Here is a 19,625-nt window from a genome sequence, read left to right as displayed (position 1 = left end):
GGTGTAGAAGGTTGAATTTTTCAAAAGCAACTAAGGCATTTAGCCACGCAACAGCTATTGGTTTGGATAGAAGTTGTGAGGCTAGATTTCCTATGGCCTGATACAACTCCCCTTGAAGTCAATAGAGAAGTCTTTCTACTGGCTTCTATGGGGCTGGATCAGGACTCTACTCCGCTTTGAAAGCCTAAACCAGCAAGGAAGTTAGGGTGCGTCTACACTGCAAAAAATAAGTCCTGGCATTGGTTTGACTGCAATAAGTTCCCTCTCGATCCTTGAAGGAAGGGGCAGGATTTGCTGAGGCAAACACTCAGATTAGAGTAGGATGTTCAAGTATTACATACTCGTCTTCTCCCTTTAAGAGATACAGGAGATTCTGGACCACAGGCATGGGCAGCACATTTCATCAGGGTGTGCACCCAGGGAATTTTATTATTTTATTTTTAAAGGCAAACATTTATTGAATACTCAATAAAGGACATTATTTTTATTCATCAAACAAACTAACGAAACTAAAACTTAACTAAACTTAATGTTTTTTAATTTAACAACTAAACTTTACTTAAAAAATGACACACAAAATACCAAATTTTTGCTGTAGTGATAACCAGCGTATAAAAAGATACAGTCAATTGTCATGATCTTTAACCAGATAATGAGCTAACCCAGATTGACCAAAACAGATTAAGATTTCTTCATCTGCCTGTCCTAGAGAATGAGACGTCTCTCACCAGGTGTTATGGACTTAAATTCCTCAATCACATCATTATAATTAACTGATGAAGTCAATTCTTGTTCAATGTACAAAATCATGAGTGAGTAATGGCGCTGTTGGGACATTGTACTCCTTAGTTTGTTTTTTACATGTGCTAGTTTCAAAAAGGCTCTTTCACATGAACAGCTTATAACAGGTAAGACTGCAAAGCATTGAAGAGATTTGTAAAAGGCCTGGAACATGGAAGACCGATCTGACTCCTTTAGCCAATCAAGCCACACTCTGGTGGTGTTCATAGTGCTACCTTCAGGAACAGATCCGTCATCACCCCGATGCAATCTCACTTCAGCTTCCAGTTCATCCAAGGACACTTTACATTTGTTGGCAACGATTCTCATATTGTCCCTGCCAAGGTTTAAGCTCAGCAGTTTTCCCATTGCAGTCACAATTTTACAGGTCTCCTGTTCAAATCGCTGTTCAATGCCAGTAATCGCTGGGTCTAGGAGTGGGGAAAATGAAGTTATTCTCTCCTGCTCCTCTTTGATATCAAAGTGATGCTGGGACTCAAATGCATCATCAGTATGAGTGGACGTTTTTCTCTTCTTAACTGGAGGGATCGATATATCATTCTCTACACACATTTTCACACTGTCATTGAAAATAGATTGAAAATATTCTGGGCCACTTCTCATCATAGCCAAAGAGTTACACAAGCTTTTCACCTGTGTCATTGCAGTAAGTAAATTGAGATTTGGAGCTCGAAGAGCCTTACTCACTTTTACCGCCATCTGGAGAATAGGGTGCATCATGTGAAGGGCAAAGATGAACTTGAATGACTTTAGTTCATGGATAAGGCCCCTGGCTTTTATTTTAGCATCAGCAAGGCCAGTTGTTTCGATAATCTCTTGTAAAGCTTATGATGGAGTAGTTTTGTTTTACAGCAGCCACTACTTCTGCTCTGCATGCCCATCTTATGTTTGACAGGGACTTCAAAGTCTTCAACTGGGATCCTACTTCTTGTGAAATCTTCTCCATTACTGCATGTCGCAAAGGACTCCCCTCCATGAAGGCATAAAGAGTCTGAATAACACCAAAAAAAATCAAAGATAGTTCTGTTTTGTTTACTTGCAGTGCATGCATCTTCTAGGACGAGGTTCAAACAATGGGCATAGCAGTGTACATAGAGTATTTCACTGTTTCTTTCTTTACATTTCATTTGAACTCCCACAGTACATCCAGATATAGTAGATGTGCCATCAAAACAGACATCACTGATGACCAGTCAATTTTAAGAATGCCAAGGACGTCATTTAACTGGTCAAAAATAGACTGAGCATCAACTGTTAATAGTCTCTGAACAAACACAAAATGTTCAACTGGTCTATGTTTTTCATTGTCGAAATACCGCACCACAATGGACATCTGTTCATTGTGTCCACAGTCAGTAGTGTCGTCGGCAATTATTGAGACCATTTTTCCATTTAGTGAAGACACAATCTTTTGTTGCACAATGTTGTGCAAGGCTACAATTAAATCATTTTGGATGCGATTATTCAGATAGGTAGCGTTTCGAGGAGATTGTTGCATATGCTTTGCCATCATATTTTTGGAGCATATTGACAAGATTTAGAAATAAACCTTTCTCAAAACTGTCAGTTCTTTCATTGTGACCCCTGAATGGTCTCCCACCTTTCGCCAAACACAGAACAATGTCAATCAGTCATTCCATTACACTTTGGTTATGGCACCGGTTTTCTTCTTGTTTAGATAGATAAGCCTGCTTGCCCTCATCCAACAATACATCAATAGGTTTCCCTTCATTAAAACTAGACCATGAAGAACAGCTCAACACATGAGATTTTGACAGTTGGTGGTTTTTTAAAACATTCATTAGCCCTATGCCAGTTTCTGAATCCCTTATCAATAAATGCTGGATCAGTGTGACCTTTGTTTGCTGCATCATTAGAGGAGACGAAACGGCAGTAAAAGCAAAATGCTGCATCCTTTGATGAGCTATGTTCTAATCACTTATACTTTTCATACCAATCGGACTGAAAACTTCTTTGTTTATTCCCTATTTTACTTCTCAGAAACATACTCAATCTAGGCTCTTAAGGACCTCTAGATAATCGAGACTGGTGTTCTAATCTATTTTTTGGCATATCACAGACCGGGTCATGAGATGGAATGTTTGATGGCTTTGAATAGGAACTACACTGACCTGAACTAAGAGACAAAGTCCGTTTCTGTTGGTCGTTACTCAGTTTAGTGCACGCACTGGAACTGGTGGCGGCATTCTCTTCATGTAAGTTCTTAACCGAGGAGTCCAAGGTATTTGCACTACTATCAGCACATTCATTATCATTCAGTTTGTCTGCTCCTTTTCTTATCTTAACAACGAACCGATCCATATTTTAAAATTAAAAGGGGGTATCATAGGATTGAATTAAAACATAAAGCCACGGGCTTGTTATGCTATTTCAGTAGAGTACACGTGACAAAGATTACAAACGCTGTAGACACGGCGCTGGGCACGTCTGATACGGCTGCTTATATAGGTCAAAGAATGTTCTAGAATAGTAGTCAGAGCGAGAGGGGAGGACCAATGGCAATGCGGTGCCGCAGTTGTGGGGGCGCATGCTGCGAGCAAACGCGGGCTTTCTATACATTTCTACAACGTCTAGATTATGCTATTCAGTGCTTATTGCATAATACAACATAATACAACTGCAAAACTAAGCAGTTCTGATGGTATCTTCTAGACTGAGCACTGAGTCCCATTGGATAGGTAGAAAGATTAACCAAATAATCTATACAGAAGCTCCTGGAGCCCCATAAGATTGGGTCCCTAATCCATGAACTATTAGAACTCATTTATAAAACTTTTCTTAAACATTACATTAATATATTGTCTCATACTATAGAATTAGAATTTATAATCCCTATTCCATGATGAAATATAATGTATCTTAATTAAGATACATCTCTAGATATGTTTTTTCCTCAAAAATCCAATTTAAATAAAAAAAATCCGATATTTTTGATTTTTTTTTAAGTCATTGATTTTTATCCACCCTAAAAGCCGGGCATGGTGGGGACGGGGGAAGGATTGGTCCCCAGCTGGAGCAAGGCAGGGGCTGGGGCAAGAGCACAGTGGGGCATGGGGGGGATTGGTCACCAGCTGGAGTGAGGCGGGGCCAGGGGCAAGAGGAGCACAGTGGGACGGGAGCTAGGGTTGGTCCCTGGAGCAAGGGAGGGGCTGGGGGTAAACTACAAGTGCAGCAGGGCTGGGGAGGGTAAACAAGATCCCCCCAACTCCTGCCCACATAGAGCGGGTACCTACCTTCTCCCTGGTTCTAGCCCATTCTTTTTGTCTCTCTCCGCACCGAGCTGAGGGTGGGGGTGCCCTGAGTACAGGGCTGGGGATGCAGGGTCTGGAAGGGAGTTAGGGTGCGGGAGCAGGCTTGAGGTTGGGGTGCAGGGTCTGGCCAGGAGCGAGAATGAGGGAGGGGGCTCAGGGTTGGGGCAGGAGGTTGGGGTGTGGAGTGCTTACTTGGGGCAGCTCCCTTTTGGTGCGAGGGGTGCAGGTGGATATGTGGGCAGGAGGGTGCAGGTGCTCCCTGTTTGGTGCTCAGGGAGGGGTGGGGATGTGGGGGGGGCCGGAGTCAGGGCATGGGGGGGGCTGGGTATGTGTGGAGGTGCAGGAGTCAGGGCTGGGGTCGTGGGTGGGTGCAGGAGTCAGGACAGGGTGTGTGGAGGGATGCAGGAGCCAGGGCTGGGGTTGGAGGGTGCAGGATTCAGGGCAGAGGGCTGGGTGTGTGTGAGGGGGGTGCAGGAGTCAGGGCAGAGGGCTGCGGTGTGTGAGGGGGGTGCAGGGTCAGGGCAAAGGGCTGAGGTGTGTGGGGGGGTGCAGGGGTCAGGGCAGAGGGCTGGGGGGTGCAGAGGTCAGGACAGAGGGCTGGGGGGGTGAGGGGGTGCAGGGGTCAGGGCAGAGGGCTGGGGGTGAGGGGAGTGCAGGGGTCAGGGCAGAGGGCTGGGGGGGTGCAGAGGTCAGGACAGAGGGCTGGGGGGGTGAGGGGGTGCAGGGGTCAGGGCAGAGGACTGGGGGGGTGAGGGGAGTGCACGGGTCAGGGCAGGGTGTGGGAGGGGGGTGCAGGAGTCAGGTCTGGGGAGGTGGACTGGAGTCATGGGGGTGCTCCCAGCCCCCTGCTGTGAACCGCTCAGGGCAGGGGGCTGGAGGGGGTACACCCTGATTCCATCCCCTTTCCAAGGCCCTGCCTCCGCCTCTTCTCCACGTCCCCCTCTCTCTGCCCGGCGGACCGCACCCCGGGGGCAAGGGGCAGGAAGCCGAGGCGGGCCGACTCCGCAGCGCGCTGCGGGACAAGGTCGGGGCTTGGCTGCCGTGGAGCAGCAGGACCGAATCCGGGGCGCGCAGCCCCACCAAGCTTCTGCCCCCACAGGGGAGAGCGGGGACGGAGAAGAGAGGCCGGGCCGGGGTCGCCCACTACTCGACTCCCCCACCCCCATCTCTGGCAGTCCCGCCACCCTTTTTGTTGATTTTTTTTGCACTTGGGGCAGCCCTGATTACGGTGTGCCTGGGCACACCTGGGACACCCCTTGCGCACGTCTATGCTCTGGACTCAGCAACTGGATTGAGAGGTGAGAATATCTGCAAACTCCTTTAATGTCCATTTGTTCCACCTATACCTTTGTGAGGAATGACACTACTTGAGGTGAAAAGATTTTTCAGAGATCTTAAGCACCTCATCTTCCCTTGAAATCAGTGGTGTCTAGAGGTACTTAAAAATCAGATCCTAGATTCTCTCTTTCTAGCTGGGGAAAGGTGCTTCTGGGGCATTTGCTAATGGGCAGGTGAATTTTTAGGGGTGGAAATTGGACTGCCAAAGGAATCTGTACAGAGTAGCTAAAGATTCCCCATACTCAGGTGTTCAAGATCCACCAGAAAGGAAAACAAAGATTTTGCAAATAATTACTGGGACATGCTGAATTTTTAATTTCCACCAGGAAATAACGAACACATCGATCACAGATATTTGAAAAATAACAAGTACTTTGTCAATTACAAGTCATTCAAATGCATGCTGATTCTTGGAGGCTTTCTTAGTGGTGATACATATTCTTCCCCTTTCGTAAAAGAAGAAAAAAATCCAAAGCAAAGAAGATGTACAACATCCTGTGGCAGAAGCAAAATATATTTCTCCTCATCTGCAACAATTGTGTTTAATCTGTTAGGGGAAATGCAGTTAAACCATGAAATCATAGAATATCAGGGTTGGAAGGGACCTCAGGAGATCATCTAGTCCAACCCCCTGCTCAAAGCAGGCACAATCCCCAATTTTGCCCCAGATCCCTAAATAGCCCCCTCAAGGATTGAACTCACAACCCTGGGTTTTGCAGGCCAATGCTCAAACCACTGAGCTATCCCTCCCCCCTAAACGATTTCCGTACTTCTGATCCAATTTGGATGAATGAGTTGTCATATGAATTAATTTTATTAAAAATACAGCTGCCATCAAAGACATTTGGATCAAAGATTCCGTTTTTTTAAACTAAAAAATCAGTTTGAATTACAACATCTAGAAACTGAGCTCCATGCACTGTGCTGGAAAATCCGACCTGAACCCCTGAGGGATTAAATGTTTATACCTTTTGCTTTGATAGCTTGCCTCCAAGTCTCACTGGATTGTTTCCACAAGGGACATTTCAAAAGCATTTTCAGGATTTCTGAACCTAGTTTGAAATTCTACCAGGTTGCTACTAAAAGTTTGGGGCCAGATTCTCAGCTGGTGTATATCAACATAGTTCCACTGGTCTCCCCCAGCTGAGAATCTAGTTTACTGATGTACTGTTACTTTATGAGCTCTGGAGAGGGCGAGATAGGATACAAAATTAATACCTGCTCTGGGCTAGGTACACCCACTATAACAACAGACATGGTATTGCTACAGCAGAACAATTCTCAGAAGCACTGTCCCAGGAAGTGCGGAGTGTCCAAGGGTTAGTCTATTTATTGAGATCAAAACATGGGCTAATTGTGTTACCTTGCCTACTGAGGACTCACACAAGCACAATCCCCTAGGTTGCATCCCACTGGGGTAGTGAAGGTTTATTTTCTAGGGACATTGATTTGTTTTTAGTTTTGGGTTTTTAATTGGTTTGGTTTGTTTAATCAATTAATAGGAATTCTGTGACTCATCACAATGATCTCCAAATTTACAAGCAAAACAACCGGTATTAACAAGTAAGAGGATGTAATTCTTGTGCAGTGGTTTAAAAATCTAGCTCCGATCCATCTCTCTTCTGTGAAGGAAGCCCAAACCTTGCTGCCACCTTGCTCCGACTACCCTTATTAAGATGTGATTTACGTGCCCAGCTCCCACAGAAATCCAATAACTCCTTCTGGTGCTTTTGAAAACCCACCCTGAATGAACAATCCCACTGTTGAACTGACAGTCCTGGAATTTAGGGAATTAAACTCTGATTTAGCAAAGCCCTAAAATGCATGCTTATGTTCATCTTTACTCCACAAACCACTTACTAACTTTAAACACTTGCTAAAGTCTCAGTGATGTCAATGGGACATAACCATTTTAAGTGCTTTGCTGAAATGGGATCTAAAGAAGTTAAATATGATCCAGAGAGGAGACACAAAAGTTCAAGTTGTTAGCAGGGAGCAGAAGTGGATTTGCTGCTGGAAGAGTCTATATTTCCAACTTGTCAGTGAACCAGTTCTCTGGCTCTGAGTCACCACGTTGGGGTCTCATGTACCTGTCTCCTGGACATTCACAAACACAATTCGTAAATGGACTGCATACCGAAAACTGAGTGGGAATAATTCAATCTGGGGAAATTAGCCTCTGGCACTCTGAGCACTAAGAAAATTTCCAAGACAGTGGTATCTTAACGCAAACTTTTATTGAGAATTTTTAACATTTCAAACCCAAATTCCAAGGACCCACAGCAACAAATAAAGACTTTATTGAAACTGGAACCAAACTCACTGGAAAACCTCCTAAACCTGGCTTTCTAGAAACAGCACTCAACCCACTCTATAGTAAAAGGAAAAGAAACTTCCCAAACCCTATAATTCCGGGAAAGTCCCAGCTGGTGATGGGTGAGCAGAACAAGGATCAGAGAATCCCATTGTTCTCATTTTCCTTAAGACAGAGGTGGAAGACGCAGCACCAAGAGTTGAAGTGACTTGCTCATAAGAGCAAGTGCATTACACTGGCTGGTGTCCTGATGCTCCATCAGTGGGGTTTCTGCCACATGTGGTTTCTCTGTGGGATGATGAGGGCTGAGCTCTGGCTGAAGCTTTCCACGCACTGGCCACACTCATAGGGTCTCTGTCCCGTGTGCACTCTCTGGTGTTTAATGAGCGCTGAGTTCCAGGTGAAGCTTTTAAAGCAGCAAGAGCATTCGTAGGGTCGCTCTCCTGAGTGGATTCTCTGGTGTTTGATGAGGTCCGAGCTCTGGCTGAAGTTCTTCCCGCACTCGGTGCATTCGTAGGGCCGCTCACCTGAGTGGACCCTCTGATGCTGGAGTAGGTGGGAGCTCTGGCTGAAGCTCCGCCCACACTCAGCGCACACATAGGGTCGTTCCCCCGTGTGGATCCGCTGGTGCTGCACGAGGTGGGAGCTCAAACTGAAGTTCTTCCCGCACTCGGCACAGACGTGGGGCCGCTCCCCGGTGTGGATCCGCTGGTGCCTAGTAAGGGCAGAGCTCACGCTGAAGCTCTTCCCACACTCAGCGCATGCATAGGGTCTCTCACCCGTGTGAGTTTTCTGGTGCCTAATGAGGGCAGAGCTCACGCTGAAGCTCTTCCCACAGTCAGGGCATTCAAAGGGTCTCTCCCCCGTGTGGATCTTCCAGTGCTGGCGGAGGTGCGAGCGCTGACGGAAGCTCTTCCCACAGGCTGCGCATTCATAAGGTCTCTCCCCCGTGTGGATCCTCTGATGCTGAACGAGGTTTGAGCTCCCTCTGAAGCTCTTCCCGCACTCATTGCATGTGGTCGGCCTATCGCCTGCAGGATTCCTCCGGGCGATGATGTCATCCTCTGCTGGAATAAAAAGAGAACCCAGAGAGGAGTCATTTCCTGCATAGGTGCTGACTCCGTGGGTGCTCCAAATTAGTGGGTGCTTACCACTCACCGGCAGCCAGTTCCCTTCCCCCCCAGCGCCTCCCATCCACCAGCAGCCCCACATGCTGATCAACTCCTCCCCCTTTCTCCCAGTGCCTCTTGCCTGCCACAATCAGCTGTTCTGCAGTGTGCAGCTGGCGCTGGTGGGGAGGGGGAGGAGCGGGGCACACTCGGAGGCAGAACTGGGTGGGAAGAGGCAGGGCAGGGGCAGAGTGGGGGCAGGAAGAGCTGGGTTAGGGGTGGGGCCTTGGGGGTAGGGGTGGTGTGGGGGCAGGACCTGGTGCTGAATGGGGGTCAAGCAGCCCTAGGGAAAGGAGGAAGCCGGCACCTGTGATTTCCTGCAAGGGGTGGGCAGGAAGGAAACCTGCGAAAAGGGAACTGAACTTGCAAAGCCATGTGTCCCTTTTGTTCCTATTGTTGCTACAAGTAACCCGATCGTCTGATTGTTTCCTTGTGCTCCCCTCATCTATCTGTATCCATGTGTTGTCTCTTGTCTGATACTTAGATGGTCAGCTCTTTTTGTTGTGTTCGTACAGCACCTTGCACAGAGGGGTCTTGGCCCAGGCCAGGGGCTCTTTGGTGCTATTGCAATCCAAGTCATACATCAGAACAGAAAGAGATGAGAAGGGGCGAGTCTGACATCTCTGCCAGAGATGGTTTCCCAGAAACAGCAGCAGCAGACATGACACTGAACAGGCTGCCAGAATCAGGCAGGGGTGTGCCCAGAGAGGAGCGAGGGGACCTGGGACTCTTTGGCCATTTTGCTTGCAGGCCCATCCAAAAACCCTTCATGATATAATCAGGGAGCAGGAAATCCCATATTCCAATTTTAAGGTACATTTTAGGACATACTGTTAGAAGGCTATATCAGAAAACGGGTTGTTTTTATTTAATTAGTCAAAGTTTGTTGCAATGGGACTGAAAATCAGGAATCGAATCCCTGAACTGTCCCCAGAAGACAGAGGGAAAGGGGAAAATTCTGATGCCACACCCCTCCTGAATATACACTGAAAGGATGGGTGAGGGGACAGACCCCTGCTAGATGTGAATTAGGATGGGTAGACAGCCCTGACTGACATCCGCCATGTGGGCATCACCCACACCAGCTATGATAGTGAAAGATAAGAGGGAGATGAGAAGATATGAAGGTGCTGCTGGATTCCCAGATCTTCATTCCACTGACAGCTCCTGAGGTGGTTTAGCCTGTTCCTCACCTGTTCGAGCACCTCTTGGGATCTCCCTTTCCTGGGAGCTCTGGAGGTCTGGGATCCATGGCTCTTTCCCTCGTTCCATCTGGGAAATCACATCAGGTTTGGGAATGGAAGATCCTGCTGAGGGAGAAAGGAAATCAGCATTTGTCAAATATTCCTCGACTATTTGTTATGAAGAATGGCCCCTGATTTAAACCCAGCTCCTCTTTCTGCTGGGAAGAGACATTTCACCTCAATGGATGGGGGATGTTCCCCAAGGCCCTTGGGAAAAGCAGACAGTTGCTGGGAGATGTGTTGTGCCGCTTATAGCTGATTCAGGGACCTGCACACACTGTGGGGACATAATCTGGGCAAAGAGAAACAAATAAGTCTGGTACTTGCTGCTATCTCTCCTGTAGTGAGACCAGGGCCTCTCAGAGCATGGAACCAGCCTCAGGAGGTGAGGGGACACGGTGAGCCTCTGTAGGAGTGCCCATGTACAGGGGAATCGCACAGTTCTCTCCCCACTGGACAATGTTCAGTCTCTGAACGTCCTTTCCTATGGGAGGAGTTGGGGAGGTGGCAGACCCTCTCCTGCAGCTTGGCATGTTGGCCAAGGTGGCAGACATCACATCTGCTGCTCTTCGTGCATCCTGCACAGCCACCCCTGTCTTCAAGAAGGGACTCTGACTTCTCTGCACTGCTTACTCCAGCATCTCCGCAGAGCGGGGAGGATTGTGACTGGGAGCAAACCCTGTGCCACCTCAAGAGGTTTTTGCAATTGTGTTACCAGGGGTAGGGGTGTCTGGTGAAGGTGACTTGGACAGAGAAGTCAGTGACTGGTGGGCATGTCTCTCTGACTCTGTGTGCGACTGGTACTGTATATGCTTGTCGGGGGACAGTGAGTGACTGGGTTGTGTGTGGGTTAGATTGAGGGTGTGTGGCTGTGACTGGAGAGCTGTGATTTCAGAGCCCTGAGGGAGACACTGGACTGCGGGGAGGCGGAGGGGAGGTCTGGAGATGATTGAAAAGAAGGAATTGTGGGAGGAGGGAGGAGACGCAAAGGGAGAACAGTGGAAGAGGAGGCAAAGAGCACCGTGAAGGGCGGGAAAGGGGGATCCAGAGACAAAAAGGAAGAAATAGGGAAACGAGATGTAGTGAAATACAAAGAAGAGAGGAACTGCCAGACTGGAGCAGACTCAAGGTCCATCTAATCCTGTGTCCAGTCTCAGTCACCTGAACCGGCTGTTTCAAAGGAAGGAACAAGAAATTTTGCATTAGACAAATGTGGGATAATCTGCTCCCCATGTTAGGTCTTGCCCTCATCTCTAGTTTAAACTCTGAAGCATGAGAGTTGTATAAGGCCAGACAAGACCACTGTGATCATATAATCTGACCTCCTGTATAACACAGGCCATACGACTTCCTTAACCATTAGGCAAGTTTTACAATCATTTAATCATTCTCCTGGCTCTTCTCCAATTTATCAACATCCTTCTTGAATTATGGATGCCACAACTAGACACAGTATTCCAGTAATGATCACACCAGTGCCAAACAGGGAAATAATATAACCTCTCTGTGCTTACTTGATATTCCCATTTATACATCCTAGGACCGCATTAACCCTTTTCCCCACCAGAGTGCACCAAGAACTCATGTTCTGCTGGTTATCCACCATGATCCCCAAGTCTTTCTCAGAGTCACTCCTACCCAGTACAGAGTCTCCCCATCTTGTAAGTGTGACCTAAATTCTTTGTCCCTAGATGTATAATTTTACATTTGGCCTCATTAAAACAAATCTTGTTTTCTTGCACCCAGCTTACCAAGGGATTCAGATTGCTCTGTATCAGTGACGTGTCCTCTTCATTATTTACAACTTCCCCAATCTTTGTGTACCCTGAAAATTTTATCAGTAATAGTTTTATGTTTTTATTCTTATTATGCATATAAATGTCCTATCCTAAGTTCTTGGCCTTAATGATTTCCCAGCCTAATTATGCATCATTTTGAATATCACACCTTTTTCATTTTATTAACGTCCCTTTGAGAGTAGGCTGGGGAAAAGGAAAGAAGGAAGAAAACCCCAAAGGGGAGAGATAGGGTCATGTTTTAAACAAGTTTTGTAACAGAAAGGCCAGTGAGAATGTAACAATTAAATTTCCGTGGATAACATTTGCGTATAAGGGGGCGGGGAGGAATACCACAAGGGTTCAATCCCTCCCCACCCCTGCAAACTGATCGCTCATTTATGGGCTACTTGAAAGGTATTGTCTGGGGTCTCTCTCTGCCACTCCAGGCCTGGCTGGCTCCCCAGACATCTACTGGTACGTCTACACTGCACACTAAGCCCAAGCTCTGACTCTGGTTTCAGCCCAATCCCTGCTTCCATCTACACATAAATCAGTCTGACTCACATCAGCAAGCACTCAGCACCTGAGTCCTAGACCCTGCTAGTGGGGTGGGTCAGAGCTCAAGTTCTGCTGTGGCTCAGGTCCAAGCCCTGTAATTTTGAATGCAGGCCGAGCCACAGACCCGAATCAGAAGGTCTGCGTGGTGCAGTATGGATGCGTTGGTATGGTGGTAAGACCTGGGTTTTGCAATTGTAAGTCTAGGTTACAATGCAGTGTGGACACTCAAGCATAGGCTTGGAAACACCAAGGCCACAAACACTGCTTCTTTTAGCCCCACGGGCCTGAGTCAGTTGACCCAGGCTCTCAGACTTGGCGCCATAGGTTTTTCTTTGCAGTGTAGACGTACCCTAAAGGGCCCAGGGCCTGAACCGAAGCCTCCCCCGGCACTTCAGTGACCACAGAGCTTCAAATAACCGAGAAGAGCTGAATTCTTACGCAGTGAGACCAGAGTCTGGTAATTCTCCTGCATGACATCCCTGTAGAGGGCCCTCTGCATATCATCCAAAAGGCCCCATTGCTCCCGAGAGAAATACACAGCCACGTCCTCAAATGTCACCAGGACCTGAAATCACAAGCATTGCCCACTCAGTACCTGCTGGTTCATGAACAATCGCGCCGCTCAAGCCATGTGCCCCAGTCTCCCATACCTTATGCTCTGTGGCACGGCATGGCAATAGCTCACCTAAAGCTCAGGTTAGACTCACCTGGCACCACGTTCTCATGGGACCCCTCAATGCAGGCCTGCTTTCCCCCAGGTGTAAGCCCACCTTGCACTCACATACCCAGCCTCAGACGTCACTGAACTCCAACATGCCAACGCTGGGAAGCCCAGAGGCAGAAAACACTCTTTGTGGCTCTGTCCTGAGCTCCGGGCACTTTTCCGTTAATTTGCCCCCATCTTGGGATCTGTGGCTTCACGTTTGGGTCTTGGCAGGACTGGGAGATTCAATCAGAAACTTCTTAATGATGCTCTATTATTCACTCATCCTGCCAGAAACAATTCCCAGAAGCCCTTGCCCAGCACAGAGAGGGAAGTGCTAAGATTTGATCCAAATGCTGTAGCTCAGGGATTTCGCCCTTCCCCTAATAATCTCCTTGATCCTACAAGTCAGCCCCTGTTCTGAACACATCCTGGCAGGCTGCTTGCACTCTCTCCCCTCCTCCACCTTCCTGTGTATTTAGTCCTCTCCCTGTATAACAAGCCCCACAAGCTCCATGAAAATGCCTTACCTGAGCTGGCTCCAATGCAGCCATTTCTCTTTTCTGTCCCCCTGAAACGATCAAAAGGTGGGTGTTATTCCTTAGCTTGCTAGGGCACTGAGGGCAAATGGGGAGAGATGAGGACGGGCTCCCGAACATTTTAAAGCCCAGTCCTCTCTACAGTCTTTGTCTGCATGCAAAAGTTGCAGGCTGTGAGGGGCTGGTAAAATGCTTGATCACTTGATGATAGTGCAGATCTGGCACCTTTCACCCAGGCTAAGAACAGCAAAATATTTTAAACCCTCCCTTTACCAGCCCATGAAAAGGCAGAATAAAAAGAAGCTTTTTTGGTGATGTTCCCCTGCCAGGCAGGCAACCTGTTCCATCAGCATGTTTACTAGACAGAAGCAGGAACCTGAGGTCGGGAAAAGCGAGGGAGCAATTCAGTCTCATTTCTCCTCCCCTGTCCACTGCCTCTGGCTGGGAGCCTGGGTTATTGTTCCATCCCTGGAAGCACTGGACTCTCGGACCTGCATCAGCGCCAGCAAGTGCTAACAGACCTGAGAGCCTGTGTGTGTCAGCAGAGGCCACAGTCCTTTTTACATAGTCCCCTTCCTGCCCATCGCCAGTCAGTGCTTGAGTTCTCTCTTCCAATTACCTGCAGAGTCCTGTGTCTCCCTAGGAGACTAGTGACAGCCAGAGACAGTCCCCACCTTGGCTAGGAACAGGACCTTGCTGTGAGATCTCAGCAGGCCTCAGGGAACAGCAGGGGCTGTTGCAATTGCAAAATTGCATCTCAGGAAGCTCAACCCCTGGTATCCAAAGCACAGGAACTAGCAAGAGGAGAGACAGGCACAGCTTCTCCTGCCACAATAAGCATCACCCTCTAGTGGTCATCACTACAAAAACCTGGACACACAGCTTCCCCCACAGAGCAGTCCAGGATCCTTTCCTCATTGTTTAAAGAATAGAAAATCAGAGGGGAAATAACAGCACGGGACAGGGATAGCTCTGTCCTCCAGGGCTGTGCAGCCTCATCCAGACCAGGTTCCATGAGCCCAGTGTCCTTTTTAGTTTAGGTTCCCCCTGGAATGGTGCTGGATCTCCCGGCCAAATCCCCTCCTCACTTCTGTAGGAGGCTGCTGTGTCTGAGGGGGGCAGGAGGTAATGATCAGTGGGGATTCCTGTCAATATCTCTCCTGTTGAGCCCTTAGTGATGGTTTTAAATGGGGTCGCTTTGTTCTGAACTGACCCTCTCTCTGTCTCCCACAAAGTCTCGGTTCTTTATAGCTAGGCTTAGAAGGATTCAATTTTTATCTGTAAATGTCAGTAAATGAGAGACAAGGAGGGTGAGGTAACATCTTTCATTGGTGAAAGACACAAGCTTTGGAGCACCACAGTCCTGAAGAAAATCTTGTTCCTCTCATATCCTGGGGCCAACACAGCTACAACGACACCACAAGCATCAATAAACGTCGATTTCACCAGACACAGACCGACGTGAAAATATTTCCGTCAATAATCAACATGTAGAGAAAGGCAAAGTACGAAAAATGCCACTTGAGAACTTTGATTTAAGGATATTAACCTTGAGTATCTTGACACTTGATGTTGACTGTTTGTGCTTCAGTGGTTACAAAGCTTTAACTTTATGAATTTCAGTGTCTGCTGTCATTAAACAATTCGTGTCTGGTCCCCGCCATGTATATTTTCCCTACAACTGTGAAAGTGCAGATGGATAAAAATCGAAGACAATGCTTAAAAATAAAAATCAATATTATCCATTAAAACTGTAAAAAAAAAAAGAAGAAGAATTCTGCCAAGCTTCTCTCTGTCTCTCAGCCTCCCCCGATCCCAGGTATATCCCACGGCAGTTCCCCTCTGAATATCTCGAGCCCTCTCGCATCTGCTGGGGGGGCTGTGTAGAATTGTCAATAGCCTATTTTCCAGGGCTTTATCCAATTTTACCTAGATTTTCAATGTCCCTAGTGATGGAGGCTACGGCTCCTTCTCTTGAGAGGGAGACTATTCCACATGGCCAAAGTCTCCTCATTATTAGGAATTGTTTTCTTCTAGCCTGCCCCTCAGGGGAACTGAATAAGGGACAAATAAGCCAGCCTCTCTCCCTGAGCTAGAGAATGGAGGGTGAGGGGCAAGAAAACAGGATAACAAGCTGGATTTAAAAAGTTTTTTAATGAGTTTTTTTTTATTTAAACTAGATTGTAAAGTCCCCAAACATCTCCACATCCTGAATTTCAACAGCAGCAACACCCTGACCCAGCAGCAAAAGGAAGAGAAATAAATAATGGCTAAAAGAAAAGAAGGACTTGTGGCACCTAAGAGACTAACAAATTTATTTGAGCATAACCTTTCGTGAGCTACAGCTCACTTCATCGGATGCATTCAGTGGAAAATACAGTGGGGAGATTTATATACACACACAGAGAACATGAAACAATGGGTTTTATCATACACACTGTAAGGACAGGTTTCAGAGTAGCAGCCGTGTTAGTCTGTATTCGCAAAAAGAAAAGGAGTACTTGTGGCACCTTAGAGACTAACAAATTTATTAGAGCATAAGCTTTCGTGAGCTACAGCTCACTTAAGATGAGCCATCACCAGCGGGAGGCGGGGGAGGAAGAAAACCTTTTGTGGTGATAATCAAGATGGGCCATTTCCACCTGTTGACAAGAACGTCTGAGGAACAGTGGGGAGGAATAATTTGGGGAAATAGTTTTACTTTGTGTAATGACACATCCACTCCCAGTCTCTATTCAAGCCTAAATTAATTGTATCCAGTTTGCAAATTAATTCCAATTCAACAGTCTCTCGTTGGAGAATGTTTTTGAAGTTTTTTTGTTGAAATATTGCCACTCTCAGGTCTGTAATTGAGTGACCAGAGAGATTGAAGTGTTCTCCAATTGGTTTTTGAATGTTATAATTCTTGACGTCTGATTTGTGTCCATTTATTCTTTTACGTAGAGACTGTCCAGTTTGACCAATGTACATGGCAGAGGGGCATTGCTGGCACATGATGGCATATATCACATTGGTAGATGCGCAGGTGAACGAGCCTCTGATAGTGTGGCTGATGTGATTAGGCCCTATGATGGTGTCCCCTGAATAGATATGTGGACACAGTTGGCAACGGGCTTTGTTGCAAGGATAGGTTCCTGGGTTAGTGGTTCTGTTGTGTGATGTGTGGTTGCTGGTGAGTATTTGCTTCAGATTGGGGGGCTGTCTGTAAGCGAGGACTGGTCTGTCTCCCAAGATCTGAGAGAGCGATGGCTCGTCCTTCAGGATAGGTTGTAGATCCTTGATGATGCGTTGGAGAGGTTTTAGTTGGGGGCTGAAGGTGATGGCTAGTGGCGTTCTGTTATTTTCTTTATTGGGCCTGTCCTGTAGTAGGTGACTTCTGGGTACTCTTCTGGCTCTGTCAATCTGTTTCTTCTCTTCAGCAGGTGGGTATTGTAGTTGTAAGAATGCTTGATGGAGATCTTGTAGGTGTTTGTCTCTGTCTGAAGGGTTGGAGCAACTGCGGTTGTATCGTAGAGTTTGGCTGTAGACAGTGGCTAGTGCCTAACAATGGAAGCTGAGCCCCATCTTCTAAACAAGGACATGAGATACCAAGAGAAAACACTATATAAAAATTAATGAATGTTCTAGAGGAGGTACCCAATAATACAAGAACATGGGGACATTCAAGGAAATTGACAGGTGGTCAGTTCAAAACTGACAAAAGGAACTACTTTTATAGAGAATGAATAATTAGTCTGTGGAACTCATTGCCACAACATGTTATAGAAGTTTTAAAAAAACTAGAGAAGGAAGGATAGCCAGTGGCTAAGGCTCTAGCCTAGGATTTGGAAGATCTGGATTCAATTTCCAGTTCCCTGCTCTGCCACAAACTTCTTGTGTGACCTGGGGCAGGTCATAATCTCCTTGCGCCTCAGTTCCCCACATGTGAAATGGGAATGGTAGCACTCCCCTACCTCAAAGAGTATAAATACTTTAAAGGTTGTGTGGTACTCAGATACTATGTTAGTGGGGGTGTAAAAATAGATAGCTCTGCAGAATTTAGAGAAGGATTGTTATATGTGTAACAAGAATATCTTGTGATGTAATAACAAAATAGTAACCCCTAAAACCAGGAGTCTTGGAAATGATACAAACCCTCATACTTCAGGGCATAAGTCAGGGGTGGCAAAATCTCAGCTCTTTTACAGTTAAAGTGTAGCTCACGGAGCCCTCCACACCCCTCTCCCTAATTCTCCGCTTACCAGACTGGGATGGGGAGGGAACTCAGGGCTTCTCCTTCAGCAGGAGCCCTGATTCCCTGCAGGCGCCTCCTGCAGGGCTGAAACCCCAAGACCTCCCCACCCCACAGGGCAGAAGTCCCTAGCCCCACCACCCTGCAGCACGGAGAAGCCCTGAGCCTGGCAGGCACACCTGGCTCTCGAACTTCTGAAGATTATCATATGCATCTCAAAGGGTCAGTAAGTTTGGCCAACCCTGGCATAAGCCAACCTCTAATTATTGGGAGTTACGAGGAATTTCCCCTGGGGTCTCCGCTCTGTCCTCCAGACAGACACGCATGCTTCAGTACCTATGAGCATAGCATATACTGGGGGAATCAATAGGCGGACCATGGGTCAAATCCAGACTGCCAGTAGGGCAGTCTTCAACCAGAATGCCCAGTCAAAAACGGACCCTGGCAGGGCCATTAAAAGTCTGCTTGGTGGCACAGCAGGGCTAAGGCAAGCTCCCTGCCTGCCCTGGCTCCGCATGGCACCCAGAAGTGGCAGCATATCCTGTGGCTCCTAGGCACCAGGGCTGCCGGGGGCTCCACACGCTGCCCCCACCCCGAGCGCAGGCTCCTCAGCTCCCATTGGCCAGGAACCGCAGCCAATAGGAGCTGTGGAGATAGCGCCTGCGGGCACGGGCATCACACAGAGCTCCCTGGCTCCTCTGCCTAGGAGCTGGACATGCCAGCCACTTCTGGGAGCCACGCAGAGCCAGGGCGGGCAGGGAGCCTGCCTTAGCCCTGCTGCACTACCAACCGGGAGCCACCTGAGGTAAGCGCAACTTACCTAGGAGCCAGACATGCCACTGCTTCCCGGGAGCTGCCTGAGGTCAGCATCACCTAGGAGCCAGCCCGCATCCTGAACCCCCCCAACCCCAATCCTGAGCCCCCTCCTGCACCCAGACTCCCTCCTGGATCCCACACCCCCTTCTGCACTCCAACCCTCTGCCCCAGCTCTGAGACCCCTCCTGCACCCCAAACTCCTCATCCCCAGCCCCCCCATAGCCCATATGCCCAGCTGAAGCCTGCACCCCCTCCCACACCCCAAACCCCTCATCCCCTGCCCCAGCCCTGAGCCACCTCCCATACCTCAAACCCCTCATCCCCAGCCCCATCCCGGAGCCCTCACCCCCACCCACACCCCAACCCTCCCGGAGCCCGCACCCTGCACCCGCTCCTGCATCACAATCCCCTGCCCCAGCCCGGAGCCCCTTTCTCCCAGCCCAGTGAAAGTGAATGAGGGTGGGGGAAAGCGAGCGACGGAGAGGGGGGGATGGAGTGAATGGGGGCGGGGCCTTGAGGAAGGGGCGGGGAAGGAGGCGGGGCCAGGGGGGGTGGGTTTTGTGCAATGAGAAAGTTGGCAACTCTACCTGCCAGACGCTTTTGAAATCTTTTTATTTACTTATTATCATTAGTTCTTATTTTTGTATTATTTTCTCCGGAGTCTGGCTCTTGACTATACCTTGGCCAAGAAATGTGGACCTTGCCAACAAATAACCCATCACCCCTGGCATGGGTTCCGCTGAACTGCTCACAGCCTCTGCGCGCCACCTGTGCACCGTGCAAAATTCACAAGTGTCCCCCTAGCTCTTGCCACTAGAGGGTGATGGCTGTTGGGAAAAGACAGGAGGCTGCTTCTCCTTCT

At 48.1% G+C, this 19,625-nt stretch overlaps 1 protein-coding gene across 8 annotated transcripts; it reads right to left on the bottom strand.

The window, feature by feature from the left end:
• Positions 1–6,612: 6,612 nt before the first annotated feature.
• On the bottom strand, positions 6,613–14,533 carry LOC119844228 (zinc finger protein 436-like). 8 transcript variants are annotated; one of them, XM_043498514.1, is made up of 6 exons: positions 14,336–14,476; positions 13,708–13,748; positions 13,182–13,413; positions 12,913–13,039; positions 10,088–10,204; positions 6,613–8,792 (listed from the first exon to the last, which is right to left on the bottom strand). In XM_043498514.1, the coding sequence occupies exons 3-6, from the start codon at positions 13,197–13,199 to the stop codon at positions 7,984–7,986; spliced, it is 1,071 nt and encodes a 356-aa protein (XP_043354449.1). In that variant the 5' UTR covers positions 13,200–13,413; positions 13,708–13,748; positions 14,336–14,476; the 3' UTR covers positions 6,613–7,983. The 8 variants fall into 8 exon arrangements, with proteins under 8 accessions (XP_043354449.1, XP_043354450.1, XP_038230743.1 ...); XM_043498515.1 differs by having other exon boundaries at positions 13,260–13,413; XM_038374815.2 differs by lacking the exon at positions 13,182–13,413 and having other exon boundaries at positions 10,088–10,201; positions 14,336–14,533.
• Positions 14,534–19,625: the final 5,092 nt, after the last annotated feature.

The sequence above is a fragment of the Dermochelys coriacea genome, chromosome 16, assembly GCF_009764565.3.
Source record: "Dermochelys coriacea isolate rDerCor1 chromosome 16, rDerCor1.pri.v4, whole genome shotgun sequence".
NCBI lineage: Eukaryota > Metazoa > Chordata > Testudines > Dermochelyidae > Dermochelys > Dermochelys coriacea.
This window is presented reverse-complemented; position numbering and strand designations above follow the sequence as displayed.